Consider the following 19,432-nt stretch of genomic DNA (forward strand, 5'->3'; position numbering starts at 1 on the left):
TTCAAGATTTTATTACAGATGTATCGATGAGTTAGATGTACTTCTTTTCCTCAAGGAGCTAATGGTTAAGCTAGGTAAGATATAATAGACTGGCTAAACTGGGGAAAGAAATCCTGTACCATGAACAGACATCCCTTTTCCACCTGGCCCTGTCTTAGCGCAGGTAAAATATGCTTCAGGGACAGTGGTCTGATAAGAGGGCTGAAAGGATTTTAAATCCTCTGGAAAAATTCAACTGGGGGAGATCAGCTGTTGGCTTAACTGGCCCCTCTGCTTTAGAAAAGATGAATACGGTCTAATGTTGTTGACAAAACAAAAAGTCAGCAGATTGGACTTTACTCTGGTCTGGGTTCAAGGAAGCAGAACTTGGGATACTCTTCTAGGTTTTCTAGCCCAGTGGTTCTCAAAGTACAGTTCTAGGGGCTAGAGCCCAGTGGGCAGTGCTTTAACCAGCCCTCCAGGTGATTCCCATGCACGCTAAAGCTTGAGAACCACTGGTCCAACCCAATTCACTGGCTTAAGAAAGAACACAGATGGTCAACTGGGACTAACAATGGATTCAAAATGAAGATTGTGCAATTAGCTAGAGCTTTCAGTGTAAAAAAACAAAAGGGAAAGGAAGGGACACAGAAAAGAAACATGTTAGTTAAATCAAACATTTCAGAAACCTAATCACAGACAGGTGGTGTGCCTTACAGCTGGGTTCAACCATCAAGCTGCTCATGTCTTTGGGGCAATTATTGTTCTCCCTTGTTGTTCTCTTTTAAAATGCAAATACCAGTGAAAGAATAAAAATTCTAGTTGCTTAATATCTGGCTCTGACCGATTTTATCAGAACCCAGAAAATGACCTAAATGTAGAGGTTAGAAGTCACTGAACATTAGTTTCAACTTCACAGTTTTAACAGACAACTTAGTGGAACAGTTGCCTATTCAAGCTTTGTGTGTCTGCAAATACAAATCATTGACTACTCTTCTGTGTTCTAAGAGTTTTTAAATGGGGTTTGTCCCTTCATAGTCTTGAGATTCTTCAGCCTTAAGCCTTTGGAATATGAAAATTAGATCTCTTAGAAACACCCGTTAGCAGATGGTCTTGCTTTGTTCTTATGTGGAAGGAAAATCAGCAGACTAGGAAGCCCCAGGCCACATTCCAATGCTTGTCTTTGTTGGACAAAGGAGGAATTATGAGCGTGCAAATAACCCCAGCCCCACGCCTACTCTGAAGTAGCACTAAGATAACTTCTACTTCTGAGTAGCTAAAATCAAGACTCTGCTTTACTTCAACTGTCAAGAGAGTAACCAAAAAAAGGCAAAAATATCAACATAATCTACTCTTAGTTTAGGGCATGTTATCCTAAAAAGAGAAAATTAGGAATGGGAACAGGTATGCCTCACTTTAAGAAATCTTAATTTCCCAGAAGAAGGAAAAAATGTTGAAAATGTATTTTCATTGTAAAAAGGAATTCACTAATCTCCCTTAGCACATGTAAGAAGAAGATGCCAAGATTTCATTTATCCTCAGTCTTTTTGAATAAAATGATTTTTTAAAAATCACCTTCATGCATATTGTTGGATCCAGTGTCATTGATTAAACCCAAAGAAGGGAAGAACAATTGAATAAATCTCTGAGTGTTATGGTTACCATTTCATTTTCAAGGACAATCTTTTTCTTGTATTGTTGTTCAAAATGTCAATGCCATATCTACATTTAAGTTTTTGGCAACAAATTTTTTAAATTTATAAGTATATTTAAATGATATAGACATTACATTTTACAGTTGATTCATTGGGTCAAAACTTTTCTGATATTGAAGATGTGTGGTTAAATAACTATCCTTTAATGTATAAGAAGCGATATAAAAATAGAATCCTAATTTATACATTTGCTAATTTTCTTTCTTCCTACCAGCATTATCTATAGATCAACTTTTAGCTGATGAATTGCTGTCTAAACAGCTTTGATGTCAGAGTACCAATCAGTCCAGATACATTTAGTGTGTTGGATAAGACACCATCTTCCCAGTAAAGATACCTCAACATTTCTTATTAGTGATTTGCAGACTTCTGTTCTAAATTAAAACTCTACCACAAGCTTACCTGTCATCATACCAAAAACATTTCAACAAAAACTAAAGTATGCATGGAAGGAGTACTCACTGGTTGACTATCTAAATAAGAAAATAAATAAATAAAATTCCAGCTAGATACATATTCTTCCTGGGTGCAAAGCTCAAGTCAACTATCAATTACATAATTGTAATACTGTTACTTGAATCAGCCATTAAAAAATGCTCTGAATTTATTAGTAAAGAGCTATGAAGAAGAGTCATTTGTAATATCATACAAAAAACAAAAAACAAAAAAAACAAAAACAAAAAAAACATGCTTTTACCAACCTGGGCTGAGAAACCACAGAAGAAACCAAACCAGAAATGCACAAGTGTAAATGCAAAATTCTTATAGAAGAAATAGCATAAGAATTTGCACATTCGGAAATAAGACCACCTTCCATGAACAAGGAGAAGCCTTTGGAGATATCTAAACTGTGCAAATGAATAGTCGCTGGCTAAGACTGCTTGCAATCCTTCCTGGCCGCTGATGCCAATACCAATGTGAGCACCTACAAAGGAAAGAGGAACACTGTCATTCCCAAAACAAAGCCACAATCTCTTTCGGAAACTTGTCATTCCTCTTTCATTTACGGAAAACTTACAGCCATTGCAATTATAATTTTTCACGTATATTATCTCATGAAACACTTATGATAGATATTTATCTTAGTTTTACAAAAGAGAAAGTCAGCCTCAGAAAAGTTCAGTGACTTACAGAAGTTTTTACAATTTGTAAGTGGCAAAGATGGGGTTAAAGTCACATGTTACAAATGTGGGTCTGGTGTTCTTTCCTCTACACCGTAGCTACTTACTTCCTCAAATAGTAAAAGGTGAACGACGTCTTTTTCTAGCCTAAAAACACACAAATGGTTTATTTAAAGACAAAGAAATTTTGTTACGAATACTAATAATGGTGGTAGCATTGGACCCAGAAGTATCATTCATTTTAGAATCACTGGCAAAATTAAATTTTAATGCAATCTAGTGATTATATATTGCCAAATGCTGAAACTGAGGACCCCATGTATGCAGCATACCCCATTGAGCAAATATCCTCTTACTTTTAATCATGCTGACATCATTGGCCCCATCACCAATGGCCAAAGTAACAGCATTTCTGTACTTCTTCACCAGCTCTACCACTTGGGCTTTCTGGAGTGGAGTGACCCTGCAGCAAATTACAGTCTTACACATGCAAGCAAGTTCTAGGAGATCATTCTTGACATCACTTTCTAGGGCATGAGCCTGTGTGATTAAAAATAAAATTCAAACAAGAACAGGAAACAATAAATGAAGGTTGAGAAACAAGACAAATGTCTTGTTTTGTTTGCTAAAACCATTTCATTTGTTTGCTAAACCATTTCATTCACTCCAAAAAGTCATTGTTGATTCAGAATCACACAAGCAACAACAACCAAAGAAATGAGTATTGAACTCCTAAGCAAATTTTAAAATACTACTAAGGAATTTTAAAATAAAAATACACGAAACTGCCATTTATATGTCTTCCTTGATATCATGCTGCACTGGAGAGAGAGAGTTAAATGCTGGAGAAGTTCTAGAAACCATTAAAATTGATGAAAACAAAAGACAGAACCTATCTACCAGCTCACCAAGTTTAGAATGAACTACAAATGATGATGTTTTGTTTATTCTATCTGATGGGCTTTTTGTTTCTTTGCACTGTTGTTTTGTATATTTAGTTTGTTGTGATTGTTAATGTGCAGGCAAAATGAAAAGCAGATGATCTGGGGATTGTCCCTTGAAGAACACAGTGACTGAAACCCAGAGAGGCCTGTGCAAAAGGGGGGCACGCAAGCTGCGTCACAGACAGGGTTCCTCAACCATTTCTACTCTTGCTCCTATCCAAATGCATAAGAGCCTTTAGCTATACCAAGAAATCACTAAAAAAGATAGCACAATCCCTTCCAATTAACTGTGCAATTTTTTTTCCTAGAAAATGTTTTACTGTAAATTCTTTAATAAACACATTAAGAGGAAACAAATCCACTTACACTTTGAGTCATCAGTATCTTTGAGTGAATCTTTAGCAAGACATTCACAGCCCATCACAATCTGGCCCCTGCATTCCTTTTGAGTTTTATCTTCTATCACCACTTTTAAGTCTACACTTTTTTCCCATCATGCCAAATTGCTTGTTCCTCATGATTGAATGGGCTCTTTCTTGCCTCTGTGCCTTTGTACTTGCCATTACCTCTACTTGAAAATATCACTCTCTCCAGGAAGTCTTCCCTGATTCTCCCACAAGGAAGTAAATTTGTCTCCCTCTGTGCTCTCAAAGCATTGTGTTCATTCCTCTTTTACAGTATTTGTCATACCACTGTGTGATTATCTCACCCACTAGACAGCAATCCCTAAAACGAGAACCATGTTCTATTCACAGTCTTATCCTCAGACTTTAGCACTGTGACCGGGGCACGCTTAATAAAAATGTCAATGGATGAATGGCTGGATGGGTAAATGAATATAAAAACATAACTCAGTACAGAAAATTCTCATGTTCAAACCTATAATTCCTAGGTGAAATTGTGAGTTGGCATTTTCAAATATTACCACTCTTTCTTAAAGAGAAAACAGATAATTGTCTGTCTTGCCTAGAATGGTCTCTTTCTCTCTCTCTCTCTTTTTTATTATCAGCAAGTGAAAAACTATGCTAAGACTCTGAGAAAAAACAAAGGCCCAATTACATTCTGCAAAGCATCAGGATTTGAGCAAATTAGAATCATGATTTAAAAAAAAAAGAAAGAAAGAAAAAGCTTTCTGACCATACTAGCAAAAACATAGTCAAGTCTCCTTAAATAAAAAACGGCATTTCATGGTTCCATGAGTTTCAGGCTTTGAATATGATGGTGTTCTTGAAGAGCATCTATCTTACCTCCTTCTTTCAATGCACTTAGAGACAGAGAGAGAGAATGGTATAAATTATCACCTGAGTACTCTAATGCCACCACACATTGGATTCTTTGAGCCTGAGAGAAAGTCAAAGTATAACTCATAAGGTTCCCTTTCCATATTGTGGTCTCTGGGGAATTCAGCTTGGGGGCCACCAGCTTTAAGACCCAGATGACAGTCGTAATTTTCAGTTACTGTTCTTCTGTGCATAAAGGAATTTTGCGTCATGTGGACAAACTTTCAACTGAGTTTGGCCTGCAGCTGAGCTCTGTAACTTTCCGTGGTGTAGAAGGCAACACATCATTATGTCTGGAATCCAGCTGGATAATGCTCTAAGCACTACGAGCTAACAACAGACAGCTGATCGCAAGGGAGAAAACACAATATCCTCATACCCAACTTCTTTTGTCCTCTAAGAAACTGTCTACAAGAAGATACATTTATTGTCCAAACCCTAAAGTGAAAAATGATCATCAAAGCCAGAGAAAGATGTGAGATTAATTCTTTGTGCATATAAATTATAATTTCACTGGAGTGTAATTGGAGCTTTTGCATTTTAAATTAGAAACTCAGAAGAGTATTTTCATGTTTGTTCAAGATTCAGAATCTGAACTACATTAAAAGTACAATGCAAGTTCATTCTATTAGGACAAGAACCAGATTTCCTAATCAAAGCAAATTGTTTGGCATTGCTGTAAAATGCTGCTATTTAGAAAAACCACTAGAGGTATCTTAATGGCAATAATTTCGTATAGTAATTACATGAAGGTCAGGTTGTGCTCCACAAATCACAAACATTAGTAAGAGCAATAATTATAATACATCCACCCAGTTGCATTCTTTTAATTAAGTAACAGTGAGCTGTAACACTCCCCTCTAGAAAGGCACTTAAATAATACTGCTAAGTGGTCTATAGTCATTTAGACAAGATTGATATTCTGTGAATTTAGCATTTCTTTGGAACCTCCCCTTTACTGTGGTGATCCAAATAATAATGTATGAGATATATATTAGAAGTTTCCTTTCCCTTTGCAAACAGGAAATCATCGCATATGCCCTGTATCTAGTAGTGACATTTGTCTGGAAAAGACAAAGGAGTTCTCATTATGATAGCACAAAAGAGATGATTATTGCAGTGAAGAAAAAGAAAGGACAAAAACCTTAGGCAAACTCACCAAACTGTGGCCATTTATGATTAAGGCATAATCTCCTGTTAGCGTTTCTTCTACAATAGAATCCAACTCCAGCTGCTGCTTTTTTTCACAAACTACATGGCCATTGGAAAAATTTCTGTTTTGTCCAAACAAATTTTGTTTTGCTTTCCTTAAAGGAGAGGGTGAAAAGTGAAACATAACAAAGCATACAGAGCATGCCTACTAACTCTAACAAGAAACTTGCCTAGAGGTAAATTTATTTCACCACTATTCAGAGAGAATATGGCATAAGACCCAGTTTCAGTAAGCAAGCTGGATAATTCTTTGTGATGGGAATATCATAGCAAATTTCCAAATTCCAGGATGTAGGAGAGTAAACATAATGAAAATACAATATCTTAAACATTTAAAATGACTTAAAAGCTAAATCACCATCTTGAGCTGTGTTTGAACTAGGGGATCTTGATAGATTTGGTACTTAAGATTGTCTGAGCTTCAAGGGCTTAAGAACCACTATCTGGCATGCATGCTGTTAAATAATGGAAAGCACAAGACTAAAGACAATTGATGAAATCTTCTAGGAATTCCAGGACATCTATATATAAAATAAATTCATCAATTTGAGGTACAATGTAATACGATCCAGCTTAAAATAGTCCTCTGAGAAACATATTTTTTAAAAAAATTTTAACAAGAAAAAAATGATGGTACTTACTGAATTGGCATAGCCATTATAATAGAACATTTTAAGAAAAAATTGTATTCAGCTTAAAAAATAGAATAAATCTTCTAGGAAAAAAACTAGACACCAAAGTATAGAGGGTTGTTCCAAATGGAAACGCCCTCCAAATGCTCTAGATCTAATTAGCAGTAGCTATAAAACAATCCTGCTCACATCCCATGCATCTCTGCCATCTAAGAGGAAGATTGTATGGTGACATAGCACACTTAGAAGTGGCATTCTACTGTTCTCTCCAAAATGGAAAGATGATGCCTTTAAAGGAAGGGAAATTCCTCTTCAAGAACAGCTGAGTGCAGGCTTTGAAGTAACATAAGGCAAGCTGACAAACCTACAGAAGCTTCAACCACAACCAGAGAACTATCCAGCATGGGTCATAACTGGCGTTTACAAAATGAGCACTCAGGAGAACATGGAGAGTGAGAGAAGACCAGAAAGTGAATATTGTGTCTTTTGGCGAAATGAAGTTACTCAACCTGTGTAGAAAATGTTTATTAAAATGGTTTTATGCCGAGGCTCCTCTGAAAGAAGAGAATGTCCACTTACCAAAACAACTGTTTTAGCCCTCAGCTGTCTAATTATTTGAAAATGTAACACCAATTGTTTACATACTAAGTTTAAAAATAAAAATGATACAAAAAGATACATTAACTTCTAGCTCAATATCTCCTTCTGCTGTCCAAGACCAAAATCACATCTGCATTTAGGAACCCAGAGGTCACATGGTTCCAAGAATGATATCACACATTTAACAATCAGTTTGCAGAATCAAAGAAAAAGATGTATAAAGTCAGAGTGCTATGTGTGAAATTTAGGGAGTTACAAAGGGGAGAGGGAGGTAGAACAGACATGAAAAATCATTGTTTTAAGTGAGAGGATCAGACTTTCCCATCAGATAACTATGTCAGGGAATCCTCCTCACAGTCATGAAAATGTACAGTGCCAAATAATAAAGAAAGCAAGGGAGACAAGTTCCTTGGAAATGAACATTTCTCTGACAATGTTGCAGAGCTCATAAATTGCAACTTCAGAAAGCACCACAGGGAAAACATCTCCTGAGTACTCCTTTTGAGTAAAGTTCTCACTCGCTGTATAAATGACTCAATCTGTTTTCCCCTTAGAGAGTGAAAACATTCCAAAGAAGGGTGAAGTTCATGAAAGTATTGGCTGAAATTCTATTTACTTAGGATTTTTTTCTCCTTAAACTGTCTTCCTAACATCTCACATGAACCCTTTTCCAGGCAGAAAAGGGACAGTTTTTCTGGCTCTGCTGAAATTGTCACTGCATTTTCTCGGTACAGGCCAACGTCTCTTGGCCAGATTGGGCTTTCATATTTCTAGACCTTTGCCCACGCTCTGTAGCTGTCATTTCTTTTTCTTCCTGGAACTTAGCTCTTCAAACACCAGCTGGTTCTCACAAAAACGATTTATTAGGAAGGGAAAAAGCTACACATAACTCCCTTCAATGACTATGAGCTATACATTTTTGAAGCGTAACACACAATGCTTAACCACATAATACAAATAACAAATGCTAAAACAAAAGAGTGCCTGTTTTTTCCAAGCTGCGTAATGAAGGGCAGTTTATTACAATTCTTGGCATGCAGAATCGCATTAACAGTTGAGGCAACTGTGGCATTCACAGCCCCATGTCACTACAAGCACAGCAAAGCATAGTTAGGCACATACTGGCTTGCATACAACCTATAAAGAAGAAAAGAGGATGGTTGGAAAAAAGAGTCGTTTAGTCAGTCCTCTTAAGGCACTCTATATTGAAAGGTTAAATTGATCTGTTGTGGCCAGGCACAGTGGTTCATGCCTGTAATCCCAGCATTTGGGGAGGCTGAGGCGGGCAGATCACCTGAGGTCAGGAGTTCAAGACCAGCCTGAACAACATAGAGAAACCCCCATCTCTACCAAAAATACAAAATTAGCTAGGCTTGGTGGCACATGCCTGTAATCCTAGCTACTCGGGAGACTGAGGCAGGAGAATCACTTGAACCTGGGAGGCGGAGGTTGCAGTGAGCCAAGATGGCGCCATTGCACTCCAGCCTGGGCAACAAGAGCAAAAATCCATCTCAAAAAAAAAAAAAAAAAAATCGATCTGTTGGGAAATGGATTGAAACCATGACATCCTGTTTAAAAGAAGAAAATCTGGACTTTGATATGAAAGCTGGAGCTTTGAGCTTGGAACCTGGAAACCTGGGTTCAGACTGCCTCTGACATCTTATGTTTGTTTCCACAGTTGAGTTATCTGACCTCTAGCCACTTGATTAGCCAGCGACAGATCCATGGCTGGAACCTACGTCTTCGCATTCACAGTTCTTGGTCTACTGCACCAAGCTGGTTTACACATAGAGTCAGCCACAGACTGCCTCTAGGTTGGACTAAGACACAGTGCTGGAGGGACAGTTTTAAGGGACAGCGCTACCCTGCCAACAGTAGAGAAAGGGAGAAAGTACATGAAATTTTGATTTGAATTCCCAGTTCTATTCCTTACTACCCTACCTGAGAGACCTTTAAGATGTTCAACCACTGAACCAGTTTCATTATTAGAGTTCAGGAAATGGGACCAGCCAGTCAGTTTGGCTAGTGCCCCAAGCAGTCAAAATAGATCATGAAAACTTGGGCTGCTGCACCAGTGTGTGCCAGAAGATCTACAGGATTACCTAAGTAAGTGCTCTAAAATTTTATGATTCATGAGAGAAATTTAATGTACTAAAACATTTTTCCTGGGTGACTAGGGGTTAGGAATTAGGACCAAAATGCATTTTGTTTGGCCTGCACAGTGTCTTAAAGAATCTCTATGGCTTTATGGCCAACATGATGTTCCCACTCACCAAAGGCCCCGTCACTCCCTGATGTATAATAGATAGCCCAGATCACATGATTAATGCTATATGCCTGTTCCTGAAGCCATTTGCATTTGAGAACCCTGCACATTCAAATAAATAATTTTCCACCAAGTAGATGTTCAAAAAATACTGATGCATATTTTGTTGATTAAAGAAGAAATATCAATTCCTAGTTATATCACTGGGATACTTCTTAGAAGCAGTGGAGTCACTTTATGATTTAGTTAAAGAACATGAGTTTTTCTAATAACAAAACACGTGATCAATGCTACAAAAATGAAACACGGAATGAGTTTTCCTCTCAGATCAATCAAAATTAAATTCTCAGTCTGTTTTCCTTTCAGCAGAAGACATATGAATTGGTGAAATGTATTCAATGTAGTAATTTTCTGAGAAACCATAGCAGGGTTTAATTGTAGCTTTCTAGGCATGCCTTTAATAATAAGGCAGCTACAGCAGCAAAATTAACCCAGGACTCAAAGTGTCTAAAATGGTTTCACGACACTAAATTTGAAACAAGCCATATGTATGATATGTATAAAAATTATATATCCATGTTTATGAAATAATCTAAGCACATTTGACAGGTTTAAATATAAGCATTTTGGTCATTTCTTTTCAATAGCTACTATTGTTCAGATCCTGTTCTTTGGTTACACTTTCTTTTTAAATGAACTCCCACTGAACTCAAAAGCATAACACAAGAAAAAGAGATGGTGCAAATTTATGATTTCAATATTTCATCCCAAAGCTGTAGGCTTAGATATAAGTAGCTGAGATTAGGAGTATAGAGAGCAACTTTGAGCAATAGCTTTTTTGGATGCCATTTTACCCCCAGTCCTAATATTAAGAAAATGCACATTATAACTATAATGATTTCTCTTACATAGAATTTTCTATCATACGTTGCCTCTCTGTCTTATACTCTAAGAATGGGGTTACCTACAAGTCTGAGTAGAAATAACATTATTTTCCAGTCAGCTGAGCAAGGTGGCCCCAAGGCTCCTGAAATATTGAGTCTAGCTGGAAATTCTTTATTTTTTTTCTTTTGAATATTTTTTCTTCTCATTAAAAAAGATAACTTTTTTAGCTTTTTTCTAATTGTAAAAGCATTACACAAACACTATTACAACATCAGATAATACAAACAGCCATGAAGAAGGAAGTAAACATGATCCATAATTCTATCACCCAGAGAGAACCACTGTTTATATCCTCCAGATCTTGATAGGCAAGGAGGTAAGGAGGTGGGTAGATGTATAGTGTTTTATACATATATGTACCTACACATATATATATATATACACACACACACACGCACACACGCACACACACTTTTTTGCAAAAAGAGAGATCATATTACGCATGATGTTTTGTAGTCTCATTTATCATTTAACAAAAATATCATGGACATTTTCCAATGTCAAAAAATACAAAATCACTCTGAATGACTGAAGAGTGTTCCATTGCATGTATATATCATAGCATTTAACAAAATCCTTCATGGCTGGTTATTTGAGCTATTTCTCATCTCTATTATCATAAATCAATACAGCAATAAATATTCCTTTTTATACAAATTCATACATTTGTTCACTTATTTTCTTAAGGGAAATTTCTAGAAGAATCACTGGGTAAAACTATGCGTATGTGTAATTTTGAAATATATCGCTAGTTTGTCCTCTAGGGAGTTTCTATCAACTTACAGTCCCAACAACAGCATACAAGTAGTTCACATTTCTCCATATTCTTTCCACGTAATGACAGTTGTGTCATCTAGTCAACCAAATGTAGTTGGATAAAATCTTGAGATATTAACTCAATCGCTCCTTTTCCCACTACTACTAGGACCACAAGTGATCCTCTCCATTTAACTAGAAACATACTTTGCTTCAGGAGGATCTGCAGAGCCAAATATAGAAGGAGAAAAATAGAACCAAACTTTTGTTTTTGAGCACCAAAATAGGGCTTTGAAACTCATAGCAGCATCATTAGTCTGAATTTCAGCAATCTGGAATTTCACTAATTGGACTTTTGGAAAAAGAAGGGGGGGATTTCTTTAAGTATCAAAAGAATAAACTTCAAATGAGTCAAGGCATTAAAATGATGACAAAAGGAGCAGAGTAGGAAGAAATTACTTTCCTTCATTTCCCATCCCAGCCTAGGGAAAAAGGACTTTGAGGAGTTTAGAAACTGATAAGTGATGGCTAAAAAAAGCCTGGGTCCTGACCCGCCCCTGAATTGGTAGTGGATGAAGGAACCATGTGGCTAATGGAATCCTCAGATAAATTTAGGGGAAACAGCAGAGTAAAGGGATTTTAGAAACTGAAGTGGCCATATAAGAACACAAGTCATCTTGGGCATAGAGAGGTGAGGAAGAGCAGCCACACTTTCCATGGTTCCCCAGCAGAGTGTGGAAGTCAGCCAAGAGGGAAAGCCAACAACAACCCTAAGAGAGCAGAGACCAGACAGGAACACAGACGTGGGAAGTGCTGGATGCCAGCAGGGTAGACACTGATGAACAGGCAATTGTACATCCCAGACTTGAACTAAATTTAACTGAAAATGCCTAGTTTAATTGTTCTGTCCTCAGACAGAAAGAGGTTCAAGTTCAGTTTTAGAAAATTTAATGAGTTTCTATTCTTGCATGCCTGAGCACACTCTGGGCTGTGAAACCTAGCAGTGACAAAGCCTCCTACTATTTCTCTTCACATCCAATCAAATTACAAGACCTATTCATTCTACCTCCAAAAAGCTGTCTATTTTATTCTACCCTTTCCTTCCCCACTGTTTCAGGCCTGCTGTCCTTATTGGGGAAATAGTTACAAAAGTAGTCCTTGTTGGTGGAAAGATTGGGATCAGTGGCTGAAAGAATGAAGGAAGGGAGAAGGGAGGAAATAGACAAGGAATGAGGAAGGCAAGAAAGATGCTCATGGAACAGTCATAAAGCTTTAAGTTCTTATCTAATCCCCCAAATAAAATAAGATATAGGGTAGATATTTGTATCCCCATTTTACAAATAAGGAAACCAAGCAGACAGAGGTTATTCACATATCAAAAGTTTCCCACTCAGCCTAAGCATGAAGCTGAGATTCCAACTTGAATCCAGCTGACATGAAGCCCATACTCTTTCTCCTACATCTGCTATTTCCCCTGGAAATTTCTGCTGACTCTACTTGCTAATCTGGTGTCTGACCATTTACTCAAGTGAAGCAGTAAGATACCTTAACAACTATATTTTTAGGTTAATTATTAAAGGGAATAAAAATAAATCTGAGGTATGTTTAGGGAAACACATCGCAAGTACACAGCCTCTGAGACCAAGCTGCCTAGATTCACATCCCACCTGAACCACGGACTACTTTGGGCAAGTTACTTACCCTCTATATACTTCAACTTCCTTATATGTCCAACAGGGAAAACAGTAATGCCTATGATTGAGTTTCTTAAGAACAAAATGAGGTAATACATGTGTACTGCCTACAATACTCTTCCAGGCACTGTCTCAAAACATTTAGCAACAGGCTTATTAAAATCTAGATCTGTTTGCATCTATCTTCCTTCAGCAAGAGTCAAGTTCTGAATGAGAGTGGTCCTTCAAGATGTACGACTAAAGGCATCTGGCAGTTGCCTCCTCCACAAAGAAGCACCAAGATAGAGAGTAGATAATCATACTTCAAATATGTCATCTAAGAGAAAATATTGGAATTCAAGAGAGAAGTGACAGGAAACACCTAAAAGAAGGAGAGGGAAACAAGGCATCGTGTCTGGCTGGGAGCCCAGAAAGGCTCTCCTATGTAGGGAAAGTATAAGTGAGGGATGCCCAGTGGTCCACAATCTCACCACAGACTCCACTCCTAGCCATGGGAGAGCCTCTCAACCCTTTCAGACCCTGAAATTAACATAGGGAGCTGCCTGAAGACAAGGCAGTGCCATTGCCCCAGAGAGGGAGCTCACACTGGGTCCCACATACCACAAAATGACAGCAAAGTGTCATTTTGAGAGCCCAGTCCCACCAGACTGCATCCTGCCTGAGGGCCCAACAGTACCTGGCTTTCCACATTCCTGGAGCTCCACTGACATTCCCCACCTGCAGCCACCACCACTGCCACCACTGCCACCATGGCCAAAGTGCAAGACGCTGACAGCAACCCCACTACCCTTCCAGCAACAGGACTTCCTCACATTTCCACATGCCCTAAGGATAGGCTACCTTACATATAGCTGCCACCTACAGCCAAAGCACACACTTCCCAGCCACCTGCCTAAGGCTGCTACTACTAAAAGCAATCCCACTCACCCCAGCAGCCAGCACGGCCAGAGTGCAGCTACTGCCACCCCCACCTAAGCATTCCACCAGAGGCCTTGGGATAACCCTGTCCCTGCCACCACAGCCAGCACCCATACATACCACTGGACAGCGGGGAGAAGGGGAACATACAGACAGGTCTGTCCAGTCTGGCTTTGACCGCACTCCATACCCCCCACCCCAGTACTTGAGCATACCACCTAGGGGCCTGAGGATCACCCTGCTCCATCCACCATCCACTGCCGTGGCTCCATCCATCATCATGACCACTCCTCCCAGAGACTGGAAGACAGACTAACCCAGCCTGCCACTACCACCACAGCTAGCACCCACCTGCACTTACCACCCGTGGACCTGGGGAATGGCCTGACCAGCCTGTCACAGCCACTGCCAACACCAGCATAGGCTATTTGGGAGCCAGAGAGTTGTCCAACCACTGCTACTGCCATTGCCTATGCCATGCCTGCAGCCCAGGGGCCCAAGGTCCAGCCCACTGTTTCTACTGCTGTCACCTAAGCAAGCCTCCTGGTGGCCCAAGAATCATCCCACCAGGACACACTAATGCCAGTGCCAAATGTGCTACCCTTGGGCCCAAAGACAGGCAGACTCAGCCTACCACTGCTCCCACTGGGGCCCAAGGACTGTCCCACCTGCTGTCCCCATGCCCAATAAAACTTCACTACAGTCTCCATTAACAACCACACCCTAAGCCACTGAGGAAGTCACAGACACCACTGGCTTTGTTTACCAAAAAAAAAAAAAAAAAAAAAGAAAGCCAAATAAATTATATGGAGACTATACTACTGCACACATCCAGAATCAAAGCCAAAGTGCCCTACCCAACCAATACCAAGATACATATTGAGGAAGTCCTCTCCTATGAAAGTAAATCCACAAAATTGGAAGAAGCGACTGTTATACCAGATGTGCAGATAGCAACATAAGGACACAAGAAACGTGAAAAAGCTAGGAAATACAACTCCAAAGGAACACCATAATTCTCCAGTAACAGATTCCAATGAATAGGAAATTTATGAAATTCCCATAAAAATAATTCAAAATAATGATATTAAGGAAGTTTAGTGAGATACAAGAGAACAAAGATAAACAATACAAAGAAATGAAAAAAACAATTCAGGATATGATTGAGAAATTTACCAAAGAGGTAGATATCATAACGAAGAACCAAACAGAAATCCTGCAACTGAAGAATTCATTGAATGAAATAAAAAAATATATTTGAGAGTTTGGACAATAGACTAGATCAAGCAGAAGAGAGAATTTCAGAAGAAGACAGGTCTCTTGAAATAACCCAAACAAAAGTAAAACAAAAGAATTAGCAAGAGTAGACAAAGCCTACATAACATGCGAGACAACATAAAGCAACCACATATCTGAATTATCAGCATTCCCAAAGGTGAAGAGAGAACAAAAGCATTCAAAAGCCTATTGTTGAAATAATAGATAAAATCTTCCCAACTCTAGCAAGAGATTTAGACATTGAAATACAGGAGGCCCAGCAATCCCCAAACAGGTACAATGCAAAAAGGTTTTCTCTGTGATACATTATAGTCAAACTGTCTAAAGTCAATGACAATGATAAAATTCTAAAAATAGCAAGAGAAAAGCATCTAGTCACCTATAAAGGAGTCTCCATCAGACTTACCGTAGACTTATCAGTAAAAACCTTACAAGCCAGAAGATAACAGGATAATACATTCAAAGTGCTGAAAGACAGTATCTGGAAGTCAAGAAATACTATACCCAGCAAAGTTATCCTTTTTGGAGAAATAAGTTTATTTCTAAATAAAGTTACTTTATTGTGGAGAAATAAAATTACCCTCTTTGGGGAAATAAAGTCTTTCCCAGACAAGCAAAAACTAAGGGAATTCAACACTACTAGAAAAGCCCTACAAAATAATTGAGGGAATCCTAAACCTGGAAGCAAAAGGACAATATCTACTATTAAGAACAACACATAAAAGTGCAAAACTCACTGGTAAAGCAAACACACCAATGAGGAAGAGAAAGGACTCAAAGTTACAACTAAAGAAAACTACTGACACAAAAATATATAATAAAAAAGAAATAAAGGAACAGAAGATACATACAACATCCAGAAAACAATTAACAATGTGACAGGAACAAAACCTCACATATCAATAGCAACTTTCAATGGAAATGAATTAAATTTTCCACTTGAAAAATACAGAATGGCGGAATGGGTTTTTTAAAAATGTGATCCAGATGGCCTGGATCTGGATCTATAAAAATGTGATCTATATGCTGCCTACAAGAAACTCCTTAACCTGTAAAGACACCTATAGACTGAAAGTAAAGGTATAGAAAAAGATATTCCTCACAAACAGAAACCAAAAGCAAACAGGAGTAGCTATACTTATATCAGATACAAGACACTTTAAGCCAAAAATAGTAAAAAGAGCCAAAATTATCATTTTATAATGATAAACGGATCAGTTCAGTAAGAGGATATTACAATAAGAGGATATTACAATTCTAAATATATATTCACCCAACACTGAAGTACCCAGATTATAAAGCAGATATCATTAGATCTAAAGGGAGAAGTAGACTCCAATACAATAATAATGAGGGACTTCAACAGTACATTCTCAACATTAAATAAATCATTTAGACAGATAATCAACAAAGAACATTAGATTTAAACTGGACTTTAGATCAAATGGACTGAACAGACATCCACAGGACATTTTATCCAACACTTGCAGAATACACATTCTTCTCACCAGCACATGAAACATTCTCCAGTATAGATCATAAGTTAGGCCTCAAAATCAGTCTCAACGAATTTTTGAAAATTGAAGTCATATCAAGTATCTTCTCAGACCACAATGGAATGAAACTAGAAATCAATACCAAAAGGAACTTAGAAACAATACACTACATGAAAATTAAACATGTTCCTGAATGAATACTGGGCCAATGAAAAAAGTAAGATGAAAATGAAAAGATTTCCTCAAACATATGAAAATGGAAACAAAACATACCAAAACCTATGGAATACAGCAAAAGCACTGCTAAGAGAGAATTTTATAGCAATAAATGCCTACATCAAAAAAGTAAAAAGATTTTAAATAAGCAATATAATGAAATGACTGAAAGAACCCGAAAAGCAAGAACAAAACCCAAAATTAGTAGAAGGTAAAAGATAATAAAGATCAGAGCATATGTAAATAAAATAGACTAAAAAATACAAAGGATCAATGAAATGAAAACTTGGTTTTTTTGAAAAGATGAACAAAGTTAATAAACTTTTAGCTAGACTAACCAAGAAAAAAAGAGAGAGGATCCAAATAAACAAAATCAGGAATGAAAACAAAGACATTACAACTTATGCCACAGAAATATATAAGATCAAGACTTTAAGAACAACTATATGCTAACTAACAGGAAAACCTAGAAGAAATGGATAAATTTCTGGACACATGCAAACTTCTAAGATTGAATCAGGAAGAAACGGAAAATCTGAACATACCAAAAGCCAATAATGAGATTGAGTCTGCAATAAAAAGTCTCCCAACAAAGAAAAACCCAGAATTGGATGACTTCACTACCAGATTCTACCAAACATGTAAAGAAGAATTACTATAAATTATCCTTAAGTATACCAAAAAACTGAAGAGAAGGGAATTCTCCCTAACTTGTTCTACAAGGCCAGCATTACCCTCATACCAAAATCAGAGAAGAACACAACAAAAAAAGAAAACTACAGATCAATATCTCTGATGAACATAGACATAAATATTCTCAACAAAAAAAGTAACAAACTAAGTCCAACAGTAGGCTTGAGTGTGGTGGCTCCATGCCTTGTTTTGCCGTGTTTCCCAGGCTAGTCTCAAACTCCTGGGCTCAAATGATCCTCCTGTGGGAAGCGGAGGCAGGCAGATCATTTGAGCACAGGAATATGAAAACAGCCTAGGAAACATGGCAAAACTCTATCTCTACAAAAAATACAAAAATTAGTTGGGTGTGGTGGTGGCTTATACCTGTAGTCCCCACTACTCAGGACGCTGAAGTGGGAGGATCACTTGAGCCCCTGAGGTCAATGCTGCAGTGAGCTATGATTGCACCACTGCAGTGAAAGCCAGGTGACAGAGCACCTGGCTTTTTTTTTTTTTTTTTTTTTTTGTCTCAAAAAAAAAAAATTCCTACAACAGATCAAAAATATAATACACCACGATCAAGTGAAATTTATCCCAGGAATGCAAGCATGGTTCAACATACGTAATAAATATGATACATCACGTCAACAAAATGAAGGACAAAAACCATATAGTTATCTCAATCGATGCAGAAAAATCATTTGATAAAATTCAACATCCCTTCATAAAAACTCTCAACAAACTAGGTGTAGATGGAACACAACTCAACATAATACAATCCATATATGACACCCACAGCTAACATCATACTGAATGGGGAAGAGTTGAAACCCTTTTTTCTAAGAACTGGAACAAGACAAGGATGCTCACTTTTACCACTCCTATTCAACATAACTGAAATTCCTAGTCAGAGCAATCAGGCAAGAGAAAAAAATAGAAGCCATCCAAATTGAAAAATAGAAGTCAAATTGTTCCTGTTTGCAAGCAACATGATCTTACATTCAGAAAAAATTCAAATGATTCCATCAAAAACTCTTAGAACTGATAACCAAATTCAGTAAAGTTTCAGGATACAAAATCAAGATACAAAATCAGTAGTGTTTCTATACACCAATAATGAAGTACCTGAGAAAGTACCTGAGAAAGAAAGCAATCCCATTTACAATAGCTGTAAAAAAATAAAATACTTAAGGATAAATTTAACCAAGGAGGTGAAAAACCTCCACAAGGAAAACTACAAAACACCAGTGAAAGAAATTGGAGAGGGCACAAACAAATGAAAAGACATTCCATGCTCATGGATTGGAAGAATTAATATTGTTAAAATTATCATACTATGTTATTTTTCACAGAAATGGAAAAAAAATTCCTAACATTCATATGGAACCAAAAAAGAGCCCAAATAGCCAAAGCAATCCTGACCAAAAAGAACAAAGCTGGAGGCATCACACTACCTGACTACAAAATATATCACAAGACTAAAGTAACCAAAACAGCATGGTATTGGTATAAAACAGACACATAGGCCAATGGAACAGAATACAGAACCCAGAAATAAATCCAAACATTTACAGTCAATGGATTTTTGACAAAGACACTAAGTACACACACTAGAGAACAGACATCCTCTTCAATAAGTAGTGATGGGAAAACTGAATATCCATATGCAGAAGAATGAAACTGGACCCCTAACTCTCACCATATACAA

General features: G+C 37.6%; 1 protein-coding gene across 1 annotated transcript in view; it reads right to left on the reverse strand.

Annotated features, from left to right (window-relative positions):
* Positions 1–19,432, reverse strand: part of ATP8B4 (ATPase phospholipid transporting 8B4 (putative)) — a 266,536-nt gene that overhangs the window by 36,592 nt on the left and 210,512 nt on the right. The window contains exons 23-25 of the mRNA XM_063596635.1: positions 6,199–6,346; positions 3,172–3,355; positions 2,396–2,619 (exon numbers count right to left, since the gene is read on the reverse strand). Coding sequence (XP_063452705.1) covers positions 2,396–2,619; positions 3,172–3,355; positions 6,199–6,346 — 556 coding nt within the window. The remainder of the gene's footprint in view (positions 1–2,395; positions 2,620–3,171; positions 3,356–6,198; positions 6,347–19,432) is intronic.

Source organism: Pan paniscus, chromosome 16 (assembly GCF_029289425.2).
Source record: "Pan paniscus chromosome 16, NHGRI_mPanPan1-v2.0_pri, whole genome shotgun sequence".
Classification (NCBI taxonomy): domain Eukaryota; kingdom Metazoa; phylum Chordata; class Mammalia; order Primates; family Hominidae; genus Pan; species Pan paniscus.